Below are 22,764 nucleotides of genomic sequence, written 5' to 3' on the forward strand. Positions count from 1 at the left end.
TCTAATGAAATGTGCAGAGAAGGTTTCACAGAGGAGATGTCTCCAGAGAATGGAAGAATCTCGGCAGATGGGAATGAGAAGCATTATGGACAGAAGAGAGGCACCATCGGGACACAATTGCAGGTGAGAAGGAGTGTGGTCCACTCAGATGGATCCTCCAGTTTAACTGCAGCATGGGTTATGGAAGGGCATGTGGGAGGAAAAATTTGGATGACTTAGAGTCAGCATGGGCCTTGAGGCCAGGATGAGGGGACTGTACATCACATTAGGCCTGGTGGGGAAGCATCTTGGGTTTTAAACACAAAGCTGGAAGTAAAGAACACCAAGCCATACACGAGGGGGCAACTAATCCTAGAACCCTAGGCCCTCTTCTGATGGGGGACATTGAGTCCTGAGCTGCTCATGGCTTGGGCTGGACGGGAGAGAGCTGGAAGGGTGTAAGAGACAGAGGGAAGACAGGATTGATGACTGGCTGGGTGCCATAGGTGGCTTGGAAGGGAAAGGGACTAGGAACATGTTGAATTTGAGGCAGTAGCAGGCTATCCAGGAGGAAATGATTGATGGGGTATGTAACATATGGGATGAAGATAAGACAGTGATAAGGACCTGAAGGCCTCTGAGCAGAAGTAAAGGCTGGAGCAGCAAAATGCGTGACACCATTGTGGGGGAGAACTGAGACAGGACAGAGAGGAGCCGGGATCTCATCCCTGGGAAGAACCTGATCTTTGAGAGTGGAAAAGCAAAGAGCAGCCATAGAACCAACTCAACAGCAACCAGAGGCTGGAAACCAGGGAACAGGGGGAAAGTCTGAGGAAGGAGAATGCAGAGAAGAAACAGGACTGAGAGGGGTGGCTGGATCACAAGTCTGCTGGGAGGCCGAAGCAGAGCAGGCACCGGGACACTGCAAGGATCAGGAGTGAAGGAACAGGCATTTTTGAGAAAGTGGGAGATGGAGGGAGCTGGGCCTCCCCTCCAAGCTGCTGTGGTTCTCCTCTGCAAATAGCAGGGTGGGGGGGTCCCCAAGGGTGCCCCTAAATCTGACTCCACAATTCCTCAATTGGAGGGTGACTGAAGATTAGCAGTGTCTAGGTGATGGGGTGGTTTTAGGGTGGAAGAGACCTGTGCAGGCAGGCAGACGGAAATGCTGCAAAAGGAGAGCTTAGAGAAGGAAGGAAGATGAGTGGTGGGAGGAGCAGGGTCCCAGGAACCAGGAGATGGAGACAAGGCCCTGGGGAGTGTGAGGCTAGGAAGAGGCCTGGGGCACGGTGCAGGGTGTGGGTGTGGACGTGAGGAGAGGCGAGCCCGTGCCCACCCCAGAGCTGTGCTGAAGGTGGAAGCAGGTGGGATGGATGGCTTGGTGTGTGGGAAGGTTCCACAGAATGCTCGAGGGGGATATGATAAGGAGAGAGAAGCAGGAGAGCACGGGAGCCCCGGGGCCCAGCTGAGGAGAGGAGGCTGAATGCAGACTGAGCAGGGAGCAGGGGTCACAAAGGCCATCAGGCTTGGGGACCGGTATTCTGGCCAGATGGCCGAACACTATGGTAGAGATGTTTCTAGAAGGTAAGAGGGGGAAGTGCTGAAATTCTGACATGGAATTCCTGGGGTGGACTTCTACCCTGGGGGCAGCTGGAGAGCCAGAGAGACCAGAGGTTATGGGGGAGGGCAGTTTAGTTCTGGGCATGAGCTCAGAGTTGAAAGTGACATGATTTTGACCTATGACCAAGTCCACTGTCATGGCAGTGTGACGGGCCACCTCCCTGTCTTCCACACTTGCCAATCCTAGCTCAAGGGCTTCTCATGCCGCAACTCCTCTCCCTCCCCATCTTCCACCTAACCTAGCTCCTCCTTGTCCCTGTCCTGTCTCCTCCACCAACCCCTGTGCTCACACCAGGGCTCCCATGAGTCCCCCAAAGTCCTCCTCTCTGCACCCAACAGTGAGGCTGTGAGGAGCCCAAATGCAGAGCAAGTCAGTCTGGAACTGACCCTTCCCCTTCTCTGGTCCCCTGGTTCCAGTGTCAAGAGCTTGGTGATTATGAGACAGAGAGAGAGAGAAGGGCCAAAATGGTCTGACAGACACAGCTTGGCGGAGGGCTTCCACCCTAGGACCAGGGTATCTTTAATTATCCTGAGAAGCGTCATAGAATCTCCTCCCCAAATACTCTCTACTCTCAAGTCAATTTAAATTTCACCGACATAAGCAAAACAAGTATACAGAACTGGATTCTGGAGGGAGGAGATGTGTTGAATGGTCAAAATATCAGAAAGGCTGGGGCTCCCTGAAGTGTGGAAAATGTGGGGGGCTATACACTGGTCTATCCAGAAAGGGGGTTGGGGAGACCCCAAGGCAACAATGCAGCGAAATGTTTGACACAGGGCCTGACACAGAGAATGTCTTCAGGGAACAGGAGCCGCAGCTAATTCTGTGTGTTTGCTGGTATTAACCAATAAATCATTCACACGTCCCAAGCGCACCCTGACAGGAGCGAGAGACAACATGGATATGTGCGGAGTTTTAAGGGATAAATCATTCAGGATTACCTTTTGCTAGGGAAAACCCACAAACGGTCACCTAGGGACTGAATTAGGATCATCATCATTCCTGGTAGGAGTTACTGATTTGGATCAGCAGCCTCAGACACACATGCACCAAAAAAAAAAAAAAAAAGAGCCAGTGCTAATTTTGGCTTGAGTGTTCCTTACCATGTCATTAAATGCCACCTCATGTGAAAGTGTCCCACCAGCACCTTCACTCCTTGTGAACTTACGTGTGGGCAGTGAGCATGCATGTGCACATGGGTACACACACACACACACACACACACACATACACACACACACGCAGATCAGAGTGACGTTCTCAGCCTGGAAACTGGACCCTGGAGTCTCAGCACAGCCCAGATCTCCAAGTGCAGTCAAATTCCCAAACTTGAGAGGCAGGAAGCACGTCCCGAAAGTTCCCCCTCTCTCTCCCTCCCAAACTCTTCTTGATTCTTAAAGAATTCCTTAAAATTACTCCCTGAAATTCTGCAGGAAGAAATCCTTCACTCCAGTTCTGATTATTGAGCTCTGATGTGGGCCAGGCAACCGGATCTTTAAGGAGCTCTCATTCTAGAAGGGGAGGTAAACATTCAAATAACATCCCCTAAGAGAGGATGTGCCACTCAGAGGGAGGAGTGTACACAAAACTAGAGAAGGAGAGGGCAGGAGTCAGACAGGGGAAGAAAGACTCCATGGAACAGGCAACATCTGAGCAGAACTGTGAGGGTGTGCGGGCCTCTCCAGATGGAGACAGGAATGCAGGGAAGGGCATTCCAGGCAGAGGGAACAGCATGTGCAAAGGAAGGGAGAGGCAAGATACAGTGAGGAAATGGAGGGTAATCCCTCACCACTAGACCCCAAGGAGCATGGAGAGGAAGCAAGTAAGGAGGGCTAGTCCTGAATACGAAGGGTATACATCTTAAGTTGGGGGGCAAAGTAAGCAAATTACAGGACAATTCTGATTTTGGTTGGGGGAATAGACAAGCAAGTGAGGATGGAGCCATTGAGGAGGCCAGGCATTTTTGGTAAGGGATAGTCAACCTGTATTAGTTTGTTTTTTGTTTTGTTTGTTTTATAATCAGGGATTGAATCCAGGGGTGCTTAACCACTGAGCCACGTCCCCTGTCCTTTTTTATTTTTTATTTTGAGACAGGGTCTTGCTAAGTTGCATAGGGCTTTGCTAAGTTGCTAAGGCTGGCTTTTGAACTTTTGAACTTGCAATCCTCCTGCCTCAACCTCCCGAGCCACTGGGATGATAGTTATGTGCCACTGTGCCCAGCCTGTAATGGCTTTTTATTATCTGTCTCACATTCCCCACCGAAATGGAAGTTCATTATCGACAGCGGGTTTTGTGTTTCATTCATTGCTGTACTCTGAGTACCGGGAATAGTACCAAGCAAATCATAGTGCCCAACAAATACTCACAGGATGAATGAATTAAACTATTCAGCAACCCATCTCCTGCCAGATGAAATAAAAATTGAGGGCCTGACATTCAAGTTCCTCAGCACTATGGACTCAACCCACATTTCTGGCTGATGCTCCTGCCTTTCCCTACTGAAGCCCACATTTTGGGAGAAAGCTGGTATTTTTCTATATATTTTCTAAACACCTAACAATGCTCTCCCTCTTCACTTTCCCCTTCCTAAGTGCTCCCTTTCAGTCTCCATCTGTAATTAAAGGTTCCTTCTCAGGCAGTGCTGCAGGTCGGGCCCTCTCCCCCACACTCCACAGTTCTGGATTGCACCTCTTTCCGGCTTCTATGCCATTCCATTCACAGTAGATCAATAATTCCAGCCAAGCATTCCCTGGACCCCAGAGTTTGTGAAGTCACCATGGGGGTCCCTGAGCTCTCTTTATTATCTTAAAAAGCCTAAAAGAAACAAACCTGTTGCAGACCTTGCACATTTAAGAGGGATGAGACAAGAGGAGCAGGCTTTCCCATACATCGTCCCTGCTTTGGGCTGCATTATCAGTGTGACTACACTGGTTATCTCCTGCTGATAAGATGCTGTGCCAAGCAGGGGAAATACACTTTTGATTAGTTAATAGGCGGAAGGGAGGGGGAACAGAGTAATTATTGCTTAATACATGCAGCTGGTTTAATTGAAAAATCTTTTAAAACATGAGGTCTTCTGGGGGGGAAGACAAATAATACCTTCGCCGTGTATGCACTTGACTTATCCCATCTGCTAAATTATAACCTCTGAGGAAGGAGATGGAGTCTTACCTATCTTTGGTCTCAATGACTGAGCACAGTGCCTGGTACATGGCAGGAGACTAGAGTCAGGGGTTGGAATTGGTAATTACTGAATAGAACTGAATCAAATAGAAAAGCAGATGGTCCCTTGCCCGATAGGTTCATTAAGAACCCTCTTTTTACCGTCTGGAAATGAAAAAAAGAGGCCTGATAAACCCACAGACGTTCAGGTGTCCATTTGGGGGGTGCAGTATGGGAAGGCCTCATTTTGTATACTCTAGGTGCCAAGCAAGGTGGGCTTCTGGGAAAAAGCAGCAGCCACCCCAGTGGACTGGATCCAGCTTCCCCCAGGGTATCCTCTCCATGTGGCCCTGCATAGCTGCCCCAGCCTTTAGGGTGCCCCTGAAAGAGGCACCCACAAACTGTGGAGTCTCTCCACCCTATCCCTCTTCCCCAGCTGCTTGGGAACTCATCAAATATCATTTCCATATGAAACAGCAACTTGAGTGTAATTACACTGTCATAAATTGGCCTCGGTGCTGTGATTAGCGCTCCCATCTTCTGTTCCCCGGGAAGCCTGGGAGCTCTCTGCACTGGCTCAGGAGAGGTACCTCGGGGAGCTGCAGCTGGGTGGCTCGGGAGATCCCGCTTACCAGGATGGTGGTGACAACCAGGGTGGTGTTGAAGAGACTGTCCGAGCTGTTGGAGGCATAGAGGCGGCTGTCCATGCTGAGGCCCTCCGCCACGTGCCACTGGCCAATCTGAGGAGACCAATGAGAGAGAACTGGGAAGACATGCAGGAAGGAGAGGCCTGGCAGGCTGGGGCCCCAGGCTTGGAGGAGCCAAGAGGACAGTCCCTGGTGTCTTCTTGGGCTGTGTATAAGCCATGGGGGGGGGGGGTTATGGAGCATGGAGCAGGGGGCTGGATCAGGACAGGGTTGAGGGAAGGGGGCACTGACAGGGTAAGCAAAGAAAGGACGGTGAAGGCTTGGGAGAGCCTGAGGGGGTAAAGGGAAAAACAAATTAGGAATGAAACACAGTTCAGGAAATTCTGTGTCCAGGAGGGAATGGCAAAATATTTTCAGGCAAGAATAATCACAGGTACTCTTGTGCTTTGGCCTGAATTCAATAATTGTGTTTATCAAAATAAGAATTAAAATGGCATACTGGAGGAAACAGGCAGATACAAGGTCTTTAATAAATGTGTGCTGAATGGTTAAATATATAGATGAGTAAATAAACTGGAAGAGGGCAGACCCTGTTTGATCCACTTGTTTACTGTCAAAATTTAGACACAAAAGTTCTCCAGAGCCTTGGCATCTACAAATGGGCATGGGAACATTTCCCTACCTTCTTAAAGATCATATATGTGCCATCTGGACATTGCAGTGTTCACACAGACCCAGAAGCACAGATCTCCCTGTGTAACCCCAGGAGAGTTTCTGAACCTCACTAACCCTGTTTCCTCATCTGTAAAATGGGAATAATAGAAACTTCTTTGGGTGGTTGTGAGAATGAATTTAATCTGGCATTTGAATGTACCATCTGAATCTGAAATATCCCCCAAAAGCTCGTGTGCTAAAGGTTTGGTCCCCAGTACAGCAGTGTTCAATCACCCTGTAGGTGATTGGATCCTGAGGGCTCTGGCCTCATCAATGCATTAATTCACTGGTGGATTCATAACTTAATGGAATATTAGGAGATAGGTCCTGGTTGGAAGCAGTGGGTCATTAGGCATGTGTCCTTGAAGGGTACATCTGTCTCCCACCTCTTTCTCTCACTCTCTCTCCCTGCCCTTCCTGGCTACCATCAGGTACAAAGCTCTACTCTGCCATGAGCTCCTCACAGGCCCGGAAACAATGGAGCCCAGTGACCATGAACAGAAACCTCTGAAATCATGAGCCAAGATAAGGCTTTCCTTCTTTAAGTTGATTTTCCCAAGTATTTTGTCACAGAAACCTAATAATTATTTTTCTTCCACTTCCCTATTGCATTCTTCCTTGTATTAGCCTTAGTTTTATTTTATTGTGTTAGAAACAATTATCATGAGCTCTAACTTCTTAATAAATTTTTAGGTGCTCAATATATTATTGTTGACTTTCCCATTGTCTTAAAGACCCCTAGGGGAAAAAAATCCGTAATTTACTTTGTTCCCCATTTTAGAATGTTACCTAAACCTAAACTCAATAGCAGTGGATTGTTAGATTGTTTTTCTCAGTAGAACCCTTTCAATAATATACCTAAGTTGACATTGTATAAATATATATGCTATGTGTAAATAATACAGAAGTCCATGATATGTCAAATGTATAAATAATATGTAAATATATAATATACATAGATAAAATCCCAATATAGTCCTACAAGCTGGAGCCGCTGACAAATGTCTGCTGCTGAGATCGGAGGTGGGCAGCCAAGAGAGACAGCTGACAGGTGGCCACCAACCCATGGAGACGCACACAGCCGCCTCCACCAGGCATCTCCGAGCACCAGCGGCAGCTTCCCTGGGAAACTCTCTTTGAGTTCCATGGGTGCCGGTGGCTCTATTCCCCAGAGTAGGGCTCTGGGGTCTCTTCTGGAAGCTCCAACAACAATGGAAACTTGGCTCTGCCTTGGCCTTCACCCCGGACCCGTGGGGCAGGCGGACTCAGGGGCACACTGAGCAGAACCAGTTTCCTGACTTCACAGTGTGGAGGGCAGGGTCCACTGGGGACTGTGGACCATCCACTGGGAGCCTTTCCAGTTCCAGGAAAGAAACTGAGGGTCTCCCAGGATGGCCCTTTCAGGCGGCAAAGAGGAGATCACCAAAAATGCCCCTCGGACGGGACGCCACCTGGAAAAGGGGTGGGGGTAGTTTTTTCCACCTCTCTAAGGCAGGATGGTTCTCTATATGCTCATGTTTGGTTTTAGTTTGCAAGCAGTGTCTCATGCATATCCAGATAGTAAGCCCCGTTTTACAAATAAAGAGCCCCAAATCAGAAAATCCATCAACTAGTGTGAGGTGTCACAGCCAACTAGTGTGAGGTGACACAGCCCTGTGCTCTTCAAACCAGATGATTTTCCAAAGAAGTCAGCACAGCCTTCTTGTCTGAGTCTTTCAGTGTTCTGAATGTTTTCAGTTCCCTGTGGTCTCCCCCACAGTCTTTGTGGCTTAGGACAAAAGACTTATTTATGCACAGACCCCAGCATCTTGCTTCCGGACTGGTTTTGGAAGCAGGGGAAAGTCCTCATCTCCTGTTGGCAGGTTGCTCTTGTTAGCCAGGCATGGGCAGGAGGCAGGCAAGCCCTCCTCTGGCCTCTGGAGCTCCTGTGGTCTCTCAAACAGACCAGACAGTCCATGCTATTGCCTGATCCTCTCCTTCCTCTTCCTCTCTACACAAGAAACGTACAGGGAGGCTGAGGAATACACTGGATTTCCAAATGAAGGGAAAAGGGTAACAGTTTGTAGACAACTGTTGTGTTAGAAAGTTCTATCGCCTCTTTGGATTCTCCTATTACCCTTTGGAATGCTTATGGTGTTTCCATGTTATTTATGAAGAAACTGAGACTCAGAGAGGTTTAGTGGCTTGCCTAAGGTCACCCATCTGGGTAGGCATAGCATAGGCTTGAATTCTGATCTGATTCCTAAGAATGGGTTCTTCCCTGTTTCTGCTCTTGTCTCTTAGGGTGGGAACACTAATACGTCCTTCATTTGAGCAGAACCAGCTGACCAGGAGGTGGCTTTGAGGGGTGTCAACCATCTAATTCAAACTCCAGGCATACAGCTTTCTTCTTGGTCTTGGCACTCCACAAAGCCAGGTAGAATTATTCTCCTCTCTGAGGCTCAGTTTCCCTGCCTTCAAAATGGATACAACTGGACCCTGATGGTGTGTTAAGCTTGGAAGGGCTATATTTGGACAGAAGAAACAAAAAAGATTTGGGCTGGATGTCAGCATTTGGATGTGTGGGACAGGATTAAACTTTCTAGAGTCCCATTTGTCACCCTAAACCTACACTTCACACCAATAGCAGCAGACCTCAGCCCCCACCCCTACCTCCCTTCCCACCTCCACTGTTCCCAAGGGAGGCAATTCTAACTCAGCCCTGCGGTAGGGGCCCAGCCCCAGCCTCTGTGGTCTTACTCAGTGAGCTAGTTTCCTGTAAAAGCCAAGCATAGAGATGATTTATCCAGAGCCAAGTCCAACAGCCTGAGCAATGCACCCTCCCACCCCTCACCTCTGGGAACCTGGCAAAGAGACTAATTAGCCCCCAAGATCCAGTCAGGAAATGAATCTCCCACCCACTCTTCTATTAGCCCCTAAGAAATTAATAAACTCATCAGATCCAACAAAGTGGTTTGGCAGCTATTACCCAGTGCAATCTAATTGCAAAAAGACAGTGGGAAGGAAGGGGAGAGGCAGAGCCAGGCGCCCTGGGATACAGGCTAATTGCCCCACCCACTGGGCACCTTCGATGCCACACACGTGCCAGGGGTGGGCAGGAGATACAGCTCTCTCATCACAGACAATCTGTGCCTCTGTCTGCAGCCAAATACCTTCACTCCACCCCACTGACACCTGCCCCCAAACCCTCCTGTGGGAACAGCTGTTTTGTGGGCCCTGTCTCCATGCCCAAGTGAGGGCTTGAGTTCACTTCGGATGACATCTCTGCTGGGCCCTCTCTGTATTTTCTCTCTCCCACTCATTCTGCCTTTCTACCAGTTTAGAGGCCCTAGAATTGACAGTGAGGGAGGAGAATATGCATTGCACAGGGCCACCACCAGCCTTAATGGCATCTTAATGCAGGGGAAAAAAAAAAAACCAGCCCTCTAGGCTGAGGTGGCCCTGCCAGTGCCCAGCTGGGCATGTGGAGCTCAGGTTGCATTTCAGTCTTATCCACCCTTGAGCACTGTACAACTCACCACCCAGGTGAGGACCCAGAGTTGGAGGACCTGGTCTAGCTTGGCTTCCCAGTTTATAAGCCACGCGATCTCACCTGAGTTACTGAATCCCTCTGAACTTTGTCCTCCCCCCCTCTATATAGTGGGGATTAAAATAGTAATTACTGCCTTAAGAAGTTCTTAAGAAGATTAAAGGAGATAGCATATGTGCAAAGTACTAGGTCAGTACTCATTATTGTGCCACTGCCTGAGACAGAAGATGCAGTCTCTTCTGTGCCCTCCAAAGGGCTTGCACTGGGGGCTTATTAGATTAGGTCAGTGTCTCCAAGTTTGATGTCCAAACCAGCTGTATCAGCATTCAAGATGCAGATTCTTCAGCCCATCTTGAATGGACTAAATCAGACACTGCCTGGGGAGCGTCCAGCAATCTGGGTTGTAGCAAGGGTCCAGGTGGCTCGGATGCTAGCTGGATCAGAGCAGAGGACAAACTCAGAGAAGAAACAGGATGATGGGGAATGACTAGACTGTAGAGATTAGTAGTGACTTGAGTACCCACCCAGGGTGGTCTAGAGAATGCTTAAAAACACTCTCTCCTGAAGAAGAAGCCTTGGTTAATGGCATTTGCCAATTTCTATGGTGCAAACACTCCCCTAGTTGCTGACATGATGTTAGAGAACACAAAGCTGGGAAGATTTGTACAGTGGGCTCTTGCAGCTGGGGCAAGCTGGCTCCAGTGTATGCTGGGGCCCGAAATGCACAAAAAAACCTCTGGGCTGGGCATTAGAAGTTTATGGATACCAATCTCAGTGCTGCCCCACCTGGAAAGTCAAGTCCAGGTAAGTTAATAACTTACCCAAGTCACAGAGCTAGCAAGTAAAAAAAAAAAAAAAAAAAAAACAGCACTCAAAAGAGGCTAAGGTGCTGCTTCACTGGAATCACATTATTTAAAACAAATGTGTAGCCCTTCTAACTATGATGCTAATACTATCAGGAGAAACATCTTATAATAGAAGTGCTTAGTCAAATATGAAAATTTAGGTAAATATAACTGGTAAGAGATGTGCTTGAACGTGCATAGAAAGCACCATTTGCCCAACATTACCAAGGGACACAGATCTATATAAATTAATAATAATCTTGCTCCTTTGAGCACTAAATTTTGGAGATCTTAATTATGTATTCAAAAGCATTCTTTTCAAAAATCCTTTCCAAAGGAATACGTTCCTCTGTCCTCTTAAATAGAGTGGGCATCTTTACCTTAATATGCATTGTTATCATCGGGAAGCCAGTTATCACACTGTGCGGTGATATAGTATTGCTCCAGGGTGACAGTAATGTGCAGGGCACCTTGTCTACATTTCTGTGCCTTTATAAGTTAATCTGCTTTTCGTAGTGTTGGTTTCTTTTCTCTCTCTCTTTCTCTCAGCTGTTGCTTCTTGCTTCTAGTAGGACAGCTATTTTGATCCATTGTTCTTCCAAGAGCTACGTTTAAGTCCCATGGGTGGAGTAGCCAAGAGACCAGGCCTGAAGGAATCTGCCAGAAGGGAAGCTTGGATAGGGGGACAATAGGCCAGGGAGTGGGCTCCCTGGCTTTGATAGGAGCTCTCCAGGTCTTTGAAAGGTGACATCTGTACAACTGAATGAGTGCCTGATACCTGGATTTAGTCTGCCCTCTGGTCACAGGAAAGTAAGAGCAAGCTGGTCTCCAGGGGAAGTACTTGAGGGCCCCTAAACCCTGGCGTCCCCTGCTGCTTCCCTATGAGATGGCAGTGTGACATCTGGAGTCAGGAGACCTGCACTGATATCTGACAGTGGGATCACAGAGTCCAGTGGGTTTATTTCCCCCAGCCTCACCTTTCCCCAACCTCATCCAAGTTCCCCTCAACTTGCCTCAGGCTAGAATTGCTGTGCCCCTTCCATTCGGCTTCTCACACGGCGGCATCCAGCCAGCACTGCGTCATCTCCCCTCCACCTCCATCACACCAGCCTCTTACAGGCCCTACACCTGCCTTCTTTTCAAGTTCAAGTGCAGCAAGCTCCATCCTGCCAGGTGTGCATGCCACTCCCTGTCTGGAACTCTCCCTGCCACGACCCCCCCCCCACTCCCAGCCCTCTTCTAGCTCATTTAAGGGATGGCACACCACAGACTACAGGTGGAACCTGCCCCACTGCCTGTTGTGTTGGAACACAGCCACGCCCCCTCGTCTTTGTCCTGTCAGGCTGCTTTCATCCACCACAGCGGAACTGCAACAGAGCTTGTGAGGCCAGTAAAGACCAAGTGCCTACTGTCTGGACCTTCATAGATAGTGTTTGCCCGCCCTGGTCTGGTTTTCTCTTGTTGCTCCTTCGGGCCTCAGCTCAAAGGTCACTTCCTCCAGGAAGCCTTTCCTTATCTCCCATAGTCAAGCTGCTTAGAACCATATTCTTTTCCTTCAGACTACTTGCTAATGTGCTAGCACTTACTCTCTGTCTTTCTTGCTGTGTGATAAGCTTCAGGAAAGCACGCGTCGTGGCTGGTTCAGCCTGCCCTTTTATCCCCAGAGCCCAGCAGAGTGCCTCGCTTATTATTATAGATGTACAATAAAATCTAGTTGCACAGATACACCAGGAATTTGCAGATCTTGTTTAATCCTCAGCACATCTCTAAGAGAGAGATCTTTTCATACTGATTTTGCAGATTTAAAAAAATCTCCCTGTCCTAGCGAGGTTAGGAATTAATGTCACACACTGCTCAACTCCAGTATGGGGATTCAAATCCATGCCTTCTCTGTCCCCAGAGCATGTGCTCCTAACCAGCGTGCTATTTTGTCACAGAGTCAAGACAATGATGGGAACAGGCTCAGTGCAGTGCCAGGCTTATTGGCAGAGCTGACCTCCTGTCACAATGAGCCCCCAGGCCCTCTCCTGCAGGCTGGTCCTGGAGATCCAGGGACTCACCTGATGGATGTCCCTGGGACTCTCAGGACCTGCCACTGATGGGGAGCACTAGAGAACCTGCTGGCTCATGGCCCTCTCCCTCCTGCTTCGAAACACTCAGGGTTATCATTTTACTACTTTGTTCTCTTTCAAGTAGGTAAAAAGATTCATTTCTAAAGCCCCAAGGGATTTCCTCCCATCCCCGCTGCATCTGTGGATGTGCATACAACAGCCATAACATTTGATATTTTGTGTACATTTACACAATTGTTCTTTGCACTTAGTGTTGCCAGGACCCAGCCTCTTCTAGGGAGGCTGACATAACTCCAAGGCAGGCTAAGTCCTGCTCCAGAGTCAGGTCCTGCAAATACTTACTGATCTTCTTTACTTGCTAGGCGCTGGGCCCTGTGGTTTGCTTACATAAATTTTCCTGATTCTACATAACAACCCTGTTATTATTCCCACCTGAGAGATGCAGGTATACTATAGGTACTTCAGACCACAATTACAGCACTTAGTGAGGGGCTTTCATACAAGTTTTGATGAATGAATGAATGAAACAGAGACTCATAGATGTCAAGCAACTTGCTGAGGATCACACAGTTAATAGGGGTTTAAACTGGGATTTGAATTCAGATGCTACTTACTACTGTGCCATCAGTTTGAGTTGGGGCAGATGAAGAATATCTTGACCTTAAGACCTGCACCTTCCCATGCACATCCCTGATCATTATGAACTTGTTTGTTGAAGGATGCAGTTCTGAATGGAACCAGAGGAAAGGACCCACATGAATGATCCTGGCCAGGGTCCAGGGTAGTTGCTTAGGAGCTTGGAACAAGGGGATGCATAGGGCACCCCTTTTCTCCTATAGTATGTATAAGCTGTATGACCTTGGGTAAGTTACTTAACCCGTATCTGAAACTTTACATATCTAAAATGGGGAAAAATGAAATTTACATATATTCTACAGTTTGGTCTGGAATATTCAGGCCCAGGTGTCAAGGACTTGTTCTTCAGCTTGGCACAACTGGGAGGAGACACAAACTTTAAGAGGTAGGGGCTAGTGGGAGGCCTGAAGGTCATTGAGAACTTGCCCTTGAAGAGGACAGAGGGACCCCCACCCCTCTTGACTCTTCTTCTGATTTCCACCCCTGGCCATAGTAAGGTCAATAGCTTTGCTCTACCACACATTCTTCTCCATGATGCCCCCCAGCCCAAAGCAATAGGGCCAACCAACCATGGAATGGAACCCCAAAACTATGAGCCAAAATAAACCTTTTCTCTTTATAAGAAGATTATCTAGGGAGTTTGTTATAGCCATGGAAAGCCAATTAATACAACACAGTAGAGTGTTGTTTATGAGCAACCAAGATAATATACACAATGGCTTCTAAGGAGCCATAATAAGCCCAGGGAATGTGAAACAGCAGCACTCCTGGCATCTGGTGGGAATGCAAATGATCAGGATTCAGGACATCTGGGTTTGGGTTCTACCATGTCTGCCGTTTACCATGTAGCCCCCGGAAGTCAATTTTGCTACTTATAAGATAAGGATAATCTCCTTTTCCTTCTCCCCTTATTTGGATTCTCTGAGGCAATCACAGATGTGACAAAAGTTTAAAGCCCTAGCCAAATGCAAGTTCTTTCTATCCCAGTTTCTTCTTCCCTAGGGCCAACCAGAGTTGGATGAACCCTAACCAATGACTTGTATTTTGTTTTTGGTTTCAGTCTCAGGCTCAGGGTTCTAAGTTATAGTTCTCATCAGAAAGGATGCCAATGATAACATATTAGTCTTCTTGAGTGCACAGAAATGGTTTTGAAATCTGGGCAGAAAAGCGACGTCTAGGGGTGAAATACGGTGGCCATAGATCCCAGGAGTGAAGGGAGATTGAATTGGCGTTCCAGTCTCCACAGCAGTGGTCTGTACTGATTCAGGACCTGCTTAAAAAGTTGTATAATATCAGCCTCCATGGTGAACACCTGGAATGAAGGAGCAAATGTTTACTGAGTTTAAATCTACATTCTCTAATCACAGGAGTTTAGTTCACGTGGGAGACTAGGGCATGAGCTAGCACCTGAGCACTGAAGGGTGCTCTGGGGAGCAAGGGGAGTTGCTAAAAGTGGAGTGAGAGGAGCCATCATATATGTGCCTGAGTGCTGAATGCTATGCAAATTCACCATCATAGGACAGCAATGGCAAATGCCAAAGGTAAAAGATCAAACGCAAATCCAGGGACATCTGGGAAGATTCCATATCAAATAGATTCTACCCTGGCTTTATTAAGCATTTGACCCAATTGCTCTAAGGCATTGCTCTGTTAAACTGTGGGCTGCAACCCATTCCTGGATTATGACATCAATTTAGTTGGTCAAATCTGCATTTTTTAAAAAAAATTTTAACATTTATTTTTTAGGTGTAGATGGACACAACACAATGCCTTGAAATCTGGGCAGAAAAGTGACGTCTAGGGGTGAAACACGGTGGCCATATTTTTATGTGGTGCTGAGGATCGAACCTGGATTGTTGCCAGTGCTAGGCGAGAGCTCTACTGCTGAGCCACAATCCCAGCCCAAGACCTGCATTTAAAAAATGAAATCTATATGGAGTACAGAGTCAAATACGTGTAGCAGAAGCAACTATTGTTTCATAAGTTTGGTTGCAGTTGCACAGAGGTGGGTATTTGTGCACCTCCTGAATGGCAAGTCATGCTCAGAGCGTGAAAGGCCTGGCAGAGGGATATGCACAGGCCACCTGTTCACCCTGCACCACCAGCCCCTCCCACAGTACCTGAAACATAACTGATGCTCACTAAGTATATTTTCAGCATCAATGAACTCCTAGTCTTGGTCATCTGTTATAACTACAGGAGAGCTGTAAGAAAATTATACAAGCTAATATTTTTGAATATTTACTGGATGCCAAACACAGAACTAGATGCTTTATATCTGTTATCTCATTTAATCTTCCCACCCAACCCACATTTCTAGGAAGGGATTGCCCTCATTCCCATCTTACTGATCAGAAAACTGAGACCCAGGGAGGTTGAAACCTGGACAGATTTCCTATGCTACACTTCTCCCAAGATATGAATTTTCCTGGGCTGTGGATATATGGTTAATCATTTAGTAAACATTGGAATCATTCTTTGTCCATTGGTGTCTGCCATAAGCATTTTCTGCCTAAGATTCCACATTCCTGTGAGTCTCCTTGCCTTTGATTTTGACTTCCATATTTAGAAGAGAATATAAATAAAGGGAAAGAGGGGGCCTCTGGAAAAGTAAAGCATCAGGAGCTTTGTCCTCCTGACGTGGCTTTGTGGTCAACTCCTATTCATGTGGGAGGCCCTTGTCCTGATTCCTCACATTTCCTTCCCCAGGGCTTCAGCCTGAATCTCAACTGCTTGCAAGGCCCCCCCTTGAATCAGTCAGGTCCCCACGCAGGGACTCATGTTGTTCCCTGGGTCACTCGTTGGTAGCACTCATCCCACTTGCAGTCATACAACTATTTATGTAATTATTTCTCCCAGCCCATTCCCCCCACTAGATAATTCATCCCATGAGTGACAAGACTCCATCTTATCCTCCATCATACCCCCAATATCTAGCATGAAATCAGCACTTACTAAACATTTTGTGACTATGTGAATAAATACCCTTTTATATCCCCAGCTCTCAGGGCAGTGCCTGGCCCACAATGACACTCAATAAGCATCCATTGGATTGAATTATAAAATTCCCTTGGGCAAGTCGCTTCTTTTTAGTCTTTAGTTATTGTACCTGTAAAAGAAGGATAGAGGCTAGCTTTCCTTCCAGCTCAAAGAGAAATTCCTGAAAGTGTTGAGTGATGTCATTTTCAAAGTGCTTTGGGGCAGAGCCTGGAAAGACAGGCCTAGAAGAGATGACACCAAGAGGCCACACTAGACACAAAGCTGAAGCAGGTGGTCATCTACATGAAGGACACAAGGAAGACCCTTCTCCAGTCTGCCACAAACCAGCCCTCTCTGAGCCCCATGAAGTGAAGGCAGTCAGCAGAAGGCTGGAACAGATGTGTAGACCCAAGAAACAGAGCCAAGGATAAGAGCAGGAGGCTTCAGAAAGAAAGATGTCTGCCCAACAGATGGAAGAACTTTCTAGAAATAAAAGCTTTCCAAGATGGAATATGGTAGTGAGTCCCCTGACACCAAAGACATTTAATTACAGACTCTCCTTCAAGAAGATGCATTTGCAAGAAACCAAGCAGCCAATCAGAGAACTGATCTAGAGGACCTTTGTTTTTCTATTTGGCCCCAGATATGTAGGAGCTAGGTTTGACTTCTACATGAGGGGAACCAGGAAGAAGGCAGGGCACCAAGAGACAGAGGAGGCACTTGGACATTGTTAAGAAAACAGGAGGCCCGGAGTATGGGAGCAGGGAATGCAGAGAGAGAAGGCCACACAGGAAAACTTTAGCCATTCCTAAGTTTGCTTCCACCTGTTTCCTCTCCTGGCTGAATCTCATTACACTTGGTTCTTGTTATTCATAGTAGTTCTGATCTATAAACCTGCTACATACACTGAATTAGGGAACACTGAATCCCTGATCCCAGGGGAAATGAAGTGCTAGGTTCCTATGAGCCTCATCACATTTTAATCAGCTGATATATAATATATATCATATGTGGCATATTATATATAATTTCAATAACCCTGTTGATTTATATGTGTTTCTGTTTCCAGATATCTCACTTAATATACAATGCTGATTCATTAACAATGAACAACAGCATAATAATTCACACCCAAAGCTTACTGAACATGGATTTTCTCTATAAGGCACATTCCAGTCTTTGTGTCTTTAGGAACACCAGACAGCACTGGAACACTGTGATTAGAAGTTAAACAGAAAACTTACTAAGAAGGGAAAATAGCACAAAAATACCAAAGCTATGGCATTGTGGAAAAGATACTTGTTTATAGTAAGAGAGCTGAAACAAGAAGACAGGGCCTCTTCTTGTTCAGTGTCAGCCAGAGACGTGTACATCAGGTGACTCAGATGTTTTGCCACTTTATGAATGTCTGCAGAAAAAAAAAAAAGTTATAAATACTGTTTTGGGGTTTACACAAAGATTTGATCAAGTAGTCAAATTTGCAAATATGGAACCCATAAATAATGAGAATCAGTTGTATTCATCTGCACTTGAGTGTCTGGCTTTTGCCAAGATGTGCTCAGACTGCCATCCTTAATTTCCAACCTCTGGGAAGTGATGCAGAATTTGGTCACCATTCTTACTGCCAAAGACAATAAGCCCACCCTGACTGTTCTCTAGTGACAGATAACTATTACTTAGGGCAGGAGTGGAGCTTGGGCCACTTCTGTTAGCTCTGACTACAAATGTCACCCTTCAATCATGCTCCTGTGGATTTAAGGTACTCCCCACCTAGTTCAGGATGTCAGAGGTTAAGCTCCCCGGAAAAGGTCTGGAAGGACGCTCAGATCTCTTTCTTTTGGGGACAGATGCACTAAGCAAGTTTAAAATTTTCTTTTGCCTATACCCCAACTCCCTCTTTTTCTGACTTCTATAATCAAAACTCTCAGAGCCTTAAGTATTTTGGGGGGATGATCCAGTTGGCCTTCCTCATGTGGTGAGGGCATGGCAGAGTCTGCAAATAGGAAGACTCATCTGCCCTTCTCTCTCCCACCTCCCGGAAGCCTGAAGATATTTCAAATGAGCTGCTGAGGAGAGAATTTGTCAGGGAACTTGGGCATGCTAGAGATTTTTCATCTTATAAGAAAATTACTGCCAAAGAACATGACTCAGTCAGGGCACGCCTGGCTTCATTTGTTCAGCTCACCAAGTGAGAAGTACCTTGGGAAAGCTGCTCTACTAATCGCATAACTTTGAGCTCCAAGTGCAGGTGCCAGTTGAACTCATGACTTTGATGAAGCCTCAAGGCTGAAGGAAGTTGATCATTCCCTGGCCCTCAGGAAGGCCGGTTGCTAAAGTCAGGAGAATGCTGGGGGAAAGGGAGGGTCAGCTTCTGAGCTTTCAGTGATGGGCTGGGTACGGCTGGTGCATGGCCCTCACTGGATGCAGGCTGTACTGGGGGCTGTGCAGAGCGTGGGTCTGGGCCTCACTGTGCTCTGTGCTCTGAGAAGATGGGGAATTCCTAGTTTGGAGTGTCAGTTGCTCTTGTCTGAGGAGTGCCATGCTATGCAGGTCCTTGATGTGCTGTGGCCTCTCCTAGGAACAGCTATCATCTTCACACCCACCCAGAGTCATTGAAAAGTGGGACTGAATGTCAGGGAGTGGAGAAACAGATGGAGGTAGAAAGGACAAAGATTAGGGCTAGAGAATAGACAGAGGGAGGGCAGGGAGGAGGCCAGAGGAACCTTCTCGAAGCAAGGAGGGGCCACTTGGCGGAACTGATTTCTGCCAAGCGTGGCTGGCATGACCTGGTCCTTGCAGTTCTCGTCCAGGGCTTCAAGAGGGACTGAAAGCCTTGCTCACCCCAGCTTTGTCTTGTGTGCCTTGCGGTAGGCTACAAGCAAGATTCCAGGAATATTGCAAACAAAGACTGAGAAATATATAGATAGACATCACCATGTGAGACCACAGAACTAAAATTTGCACAATATAATAGAATCCTCAAAGCACAGCTATAAACAATGTTCCATTTTGTGCTCAATAATTTTATGATGCACATGAAGCAGATATTATTATGATCATCATGTCTATTTTACCGAGGAGAAAATTTAGGAACCAAATGCCAAAAACTGTGAGATCTTGGCTTAACCCTGAGTCCTCTGTTGCTAAAACCTAGGTTCTTCCCACTAAGCCACACTGCCTGCCCCTGCCAGGCTCCCCACCCGCCCTGAAGGTGGATGCATGGCCTGCTGGCAGTCCTCAATCTCTGGCCAGGGGTCTGCTCCACTTCTCTTTAGAGCTGGCTGCTGCAGGCGGCTTCAGGAGATGGAATTAGCAGGTCGCCCTCTTCCAGCTCCCCCAGGCATGAGCTGGCTGAAGAGGCACGGAAAGGAGTCACTGGGAACTGGCAAACTTCCCCAGGCTGATCTCAGGCAGAAGCGTGATCGGGCACATTACACGTAATATATTTAAAACGCAACACTTCAGAATCCTGCTCCTCTGCCCAAAAGCAGCCCCCTTGTTCAAAAATTTAAGTAGCTTTAATTTGTTTGCCGGCCGATGTGTGAATAAGTTTCTGCAGTCAGTGAATATTCCACCAAGGCTGATAAGCAGAAATTTCCTGTGCTTTGGGACAAAGAACCAGGGCACTAGAGAGGCCAGAGGAGAGAGAAAGCCCTTCAGAGGTCATCTGCCTTTGACCATTGGTCATCCCCGAGGTTCCAGGAGAGCCAGGTCCTCAGAAGGGAAGATAAGGAAGTATGGGAGCCCTGCTCTTAGAGGAAGAAAATGGAAAGAGAGAGAAATGTGTCAGTGATTCAAGGGACCTTTCATTTGTATTTTTTAAAGTACCAATTGCCAGCAGGGAGGTTTGGCCCATGAAATCTCTCTTGAACAAGTTGGGGAGCCGTGGCTTTAGAAGACTCTGACAACAAAACCCTCAGATCCTAGGGCTCCACTGTCCCTGTTGGCTCTGAGCTCCTTAAGACCTGGAAGGCACCTGCTGTGTGCAACCCTCCCTGCGACCCAGTGAGGCTCTGCACAGCCCAGGCCCTGCTCACTGCTGCACCCACTCTAGCAGGGCAGTGCTGGCTCACACTGAAAGAGTCCCCAGGCCCAGAATGACAGCAGTGTGAGGGTGCTACAGCACAGGAAGGCACAGGGGGACAACATACAGAGCACATCACCTGTGTTGGCAAGGGCGTCAAGAAAGACTTCCTGAGCTGAGTGCTGGGAAGGAGTGGCCAGGTGCAAAATGAGTGGGCACAGAGATCTGTGATGGTGCGCAGGCGTGGACTGCGAGACGGCCTGGTGTGTCCAAGGAAACCATCACCTAGGATGGCTGGGGCAGTGTGGGAGTGGGGTGGGCAGGAGAGGAAGCTCAAGGCAAGCAGGACACTGCACATTTCAACCTGAAAGCAAGCGGGGGTTCCTGAGGGGTTTTAAGCCCAGGAATGAGACTTTCACCTATTCTCTGGTAGAAAAGTTGGCCTAGCTGACCTCCAGCTCTGAGAATTTATGACATTCTAAGAGATGGTGTCAACTATTTTAAACTTCATGTCAATTCCCCTTCTCCCAGCTCCTTAATTAAAAAGAAGAAATAAGTGACTTCTCAGTCACCTTCAAAGCAGCCCCCAAACCACCCTCCCTCACCCCGATCTGCTGCCTCTCAGTTTCTTCATCAAAGGCAAAGCTGCTCAGGCTGGCCCGGGGGGATGGCAGGCCAAGCAGCCTCCCCAGCTGGCCCACTCTCATAGGTCTGTCCCCCACTGGGGAGCTGGCACTCTGAGGCTGCTCATTTGCAGCAATCAAACCCCCACCCCAGCGCTCAGAGCCAGGTCCCAGCAAGGCAGCTTCAAAGGATCTGCATATTTATGGTAAACTCCTTCCTCAAATTGAAAATGCATTAGACGGTGGCAATCAGGCCCTTCTTGGAGCTACCTCCCCCACTGGCAACCTGTGTGAGCCTTGATGGCTGTTCTTAGCGCAGAAGGAATTGATGCTGTCATGGAGGAGGCTCATAATAAGAGGGCTGGGAGCAAGGGCACAGATGACGGGTGGGGCCTCTCTATGGAGGTGACACTCTCTTCACTGTTCCTCCAGTATCATGTGATGGATGCATCAGTGCAGAATCTCCCCTGAGATGGGGCGTTTTGAGTTCTTTTGTAGTTCTATGTTGGAGTGCCTTTGAAGTGGGGGAAGGGGTCAGAAGATGGGGACCACCGGAGCGGATCCCACAAGCAGCTCTGTTCAAATTGCCTTCAGAGTAACAGAAGCACTTCCTGGTGGCCCCACTGTACAGGGTTGTAATAAGAAATGCAGCTGCCTCTGTACCCATCAGGGGTGCTGCAAAGCAAGCTCCACCATTGCCAAGACTCCCCAGGAAAGGGGCAGACTGGCCTCTTTGTGGATTGTGTCAGGCAAGATGGCGGCAGGGAAGATTGAAGACATGCAGGCTGCCATTGCAGCTGTGGGGACAGGAGGTTGGATCCTGATTTCCAGAAGCTTCTCAAGAGGACCTTAGATCCCCTAGTCCCTGTCTTGGAGAGGTGATTCAGATACGCTATCCTCCTGCCTCTGATAAAAACCACACTCAAATCACTGAGGCTGACCCCTTGAAAACTAAGATTATATCTCTTTGGAAAACAAGATAAGGCAGTCAACTTATAAGATATTTTACTTGCCTTCTCCTGGCCATCCCTGCTAGTCTCTCCATTTCCATAGGAAGATTGTTAAAGGGATTGGTGGTTCAAGGAAAGGGTGGCTCAGGTCTAGTTTCCATGAAAAGTCCATGTGAACTAGACTGGGGAAGATGGCAACCAGAGTAATTAATTGACCCTGCTGCCCAGAGTTCAGAAAAAATTGAAAACAAACTTCAGTAAGCAAGCTAATTCAGCAAATAGAAATTGGGTGTTTGGTTTGAGGTGACTGATAGTTCCACAGAGCCTCAATTTGGGGCCCTGGATCATCTGGAGCCTTGCGTCTTGATAGAGAACTAAACAAACAAAAAATCATCCATGGTGAGAGATTTGTAAGACATGACATGTTGGGAATAGGTGCAGGCTGCTTCTCAAGGAAAAGAAGAGGAGCATGATTAGTACACTGTACAGTCATCACGGGCTGCAACTTCTGCCTTCCCCAAAGATCACAAGCTCTGAAATAGATTGTGACTCATTTTCATGCATTCCCAGCCTTTGACAAAGAGTAAATGTGAAAAGATTTTAGTCTAAATTCAGGAATGAAAGAATGAATGAGTGACGTAAGATCAAACTGTTTTTATACATCTGAGAGCTGTTAAGAAAGGAGAAGCAGATTATTCTAGGACGCTCCAGAGGGTGGAATTAGGAAGTAGAGTTTGACCCGGTGCCTGGAAAAATCTGGAATGTGGCCCTGAAGAGATGGTGAATTCCCCAGCCCAGGACATGCTCACAGGGAGGCTGGGGGCTGTCTCTCACGCACAACACAGAACATTTTTGCATTGGTTTGGAAGTTTCATGGAGCAGCCTTCCAGGTCTTCTCCTAGCCTCGAAATAAAATTGAAAGGGCTGGGGTGCAGCTCAGTTGTAAAGTGCCTTGGACTTTGAAGAAGCCAGACCCCAACTCAGTT

At 47.5% G+C, this 22,764-nt stretch overlaps 1 protein-coding gene across 4 annotated transcripts in view; it reads right to left on the minus strand.

Moving 5' to 3' along the window:
* Positions 1-22,764, minus strand: part of Grik4 (glutamate ionotropic receptor kainate type subunit 4) — a 363,614-nt gene that overhangs the window by 66,795 nt on the left and 274,055 nt on the right. For all 4 annotated transcript variants that reach the window (XM_048795923.1, XM_048795924.1, XM_015489727.2 and 1 more), the window contains one exon: positions 5,392-5,499. In XM_048795923.1, the coding sequence (XP_048651880.1) occupies positions 5,392-5,499 (108 nt within the window). The remainder of the gene's footprint in view (positions 1-5,391; positions 5,500-22,764) is intronic.

Source organism: Marmota marmota, unplaced genomic scaffold (genome assembly GCF_001458135.2).
Source record: "Marmota marmota marmota unplaced genomic scaffold, marMar, whole genome shotgun sequence".
NCBI lineage: Eukaryota > Metazoa > Chordata > Mammalia > Rodentia > Sciuridae > Marmota > Marmota marmota.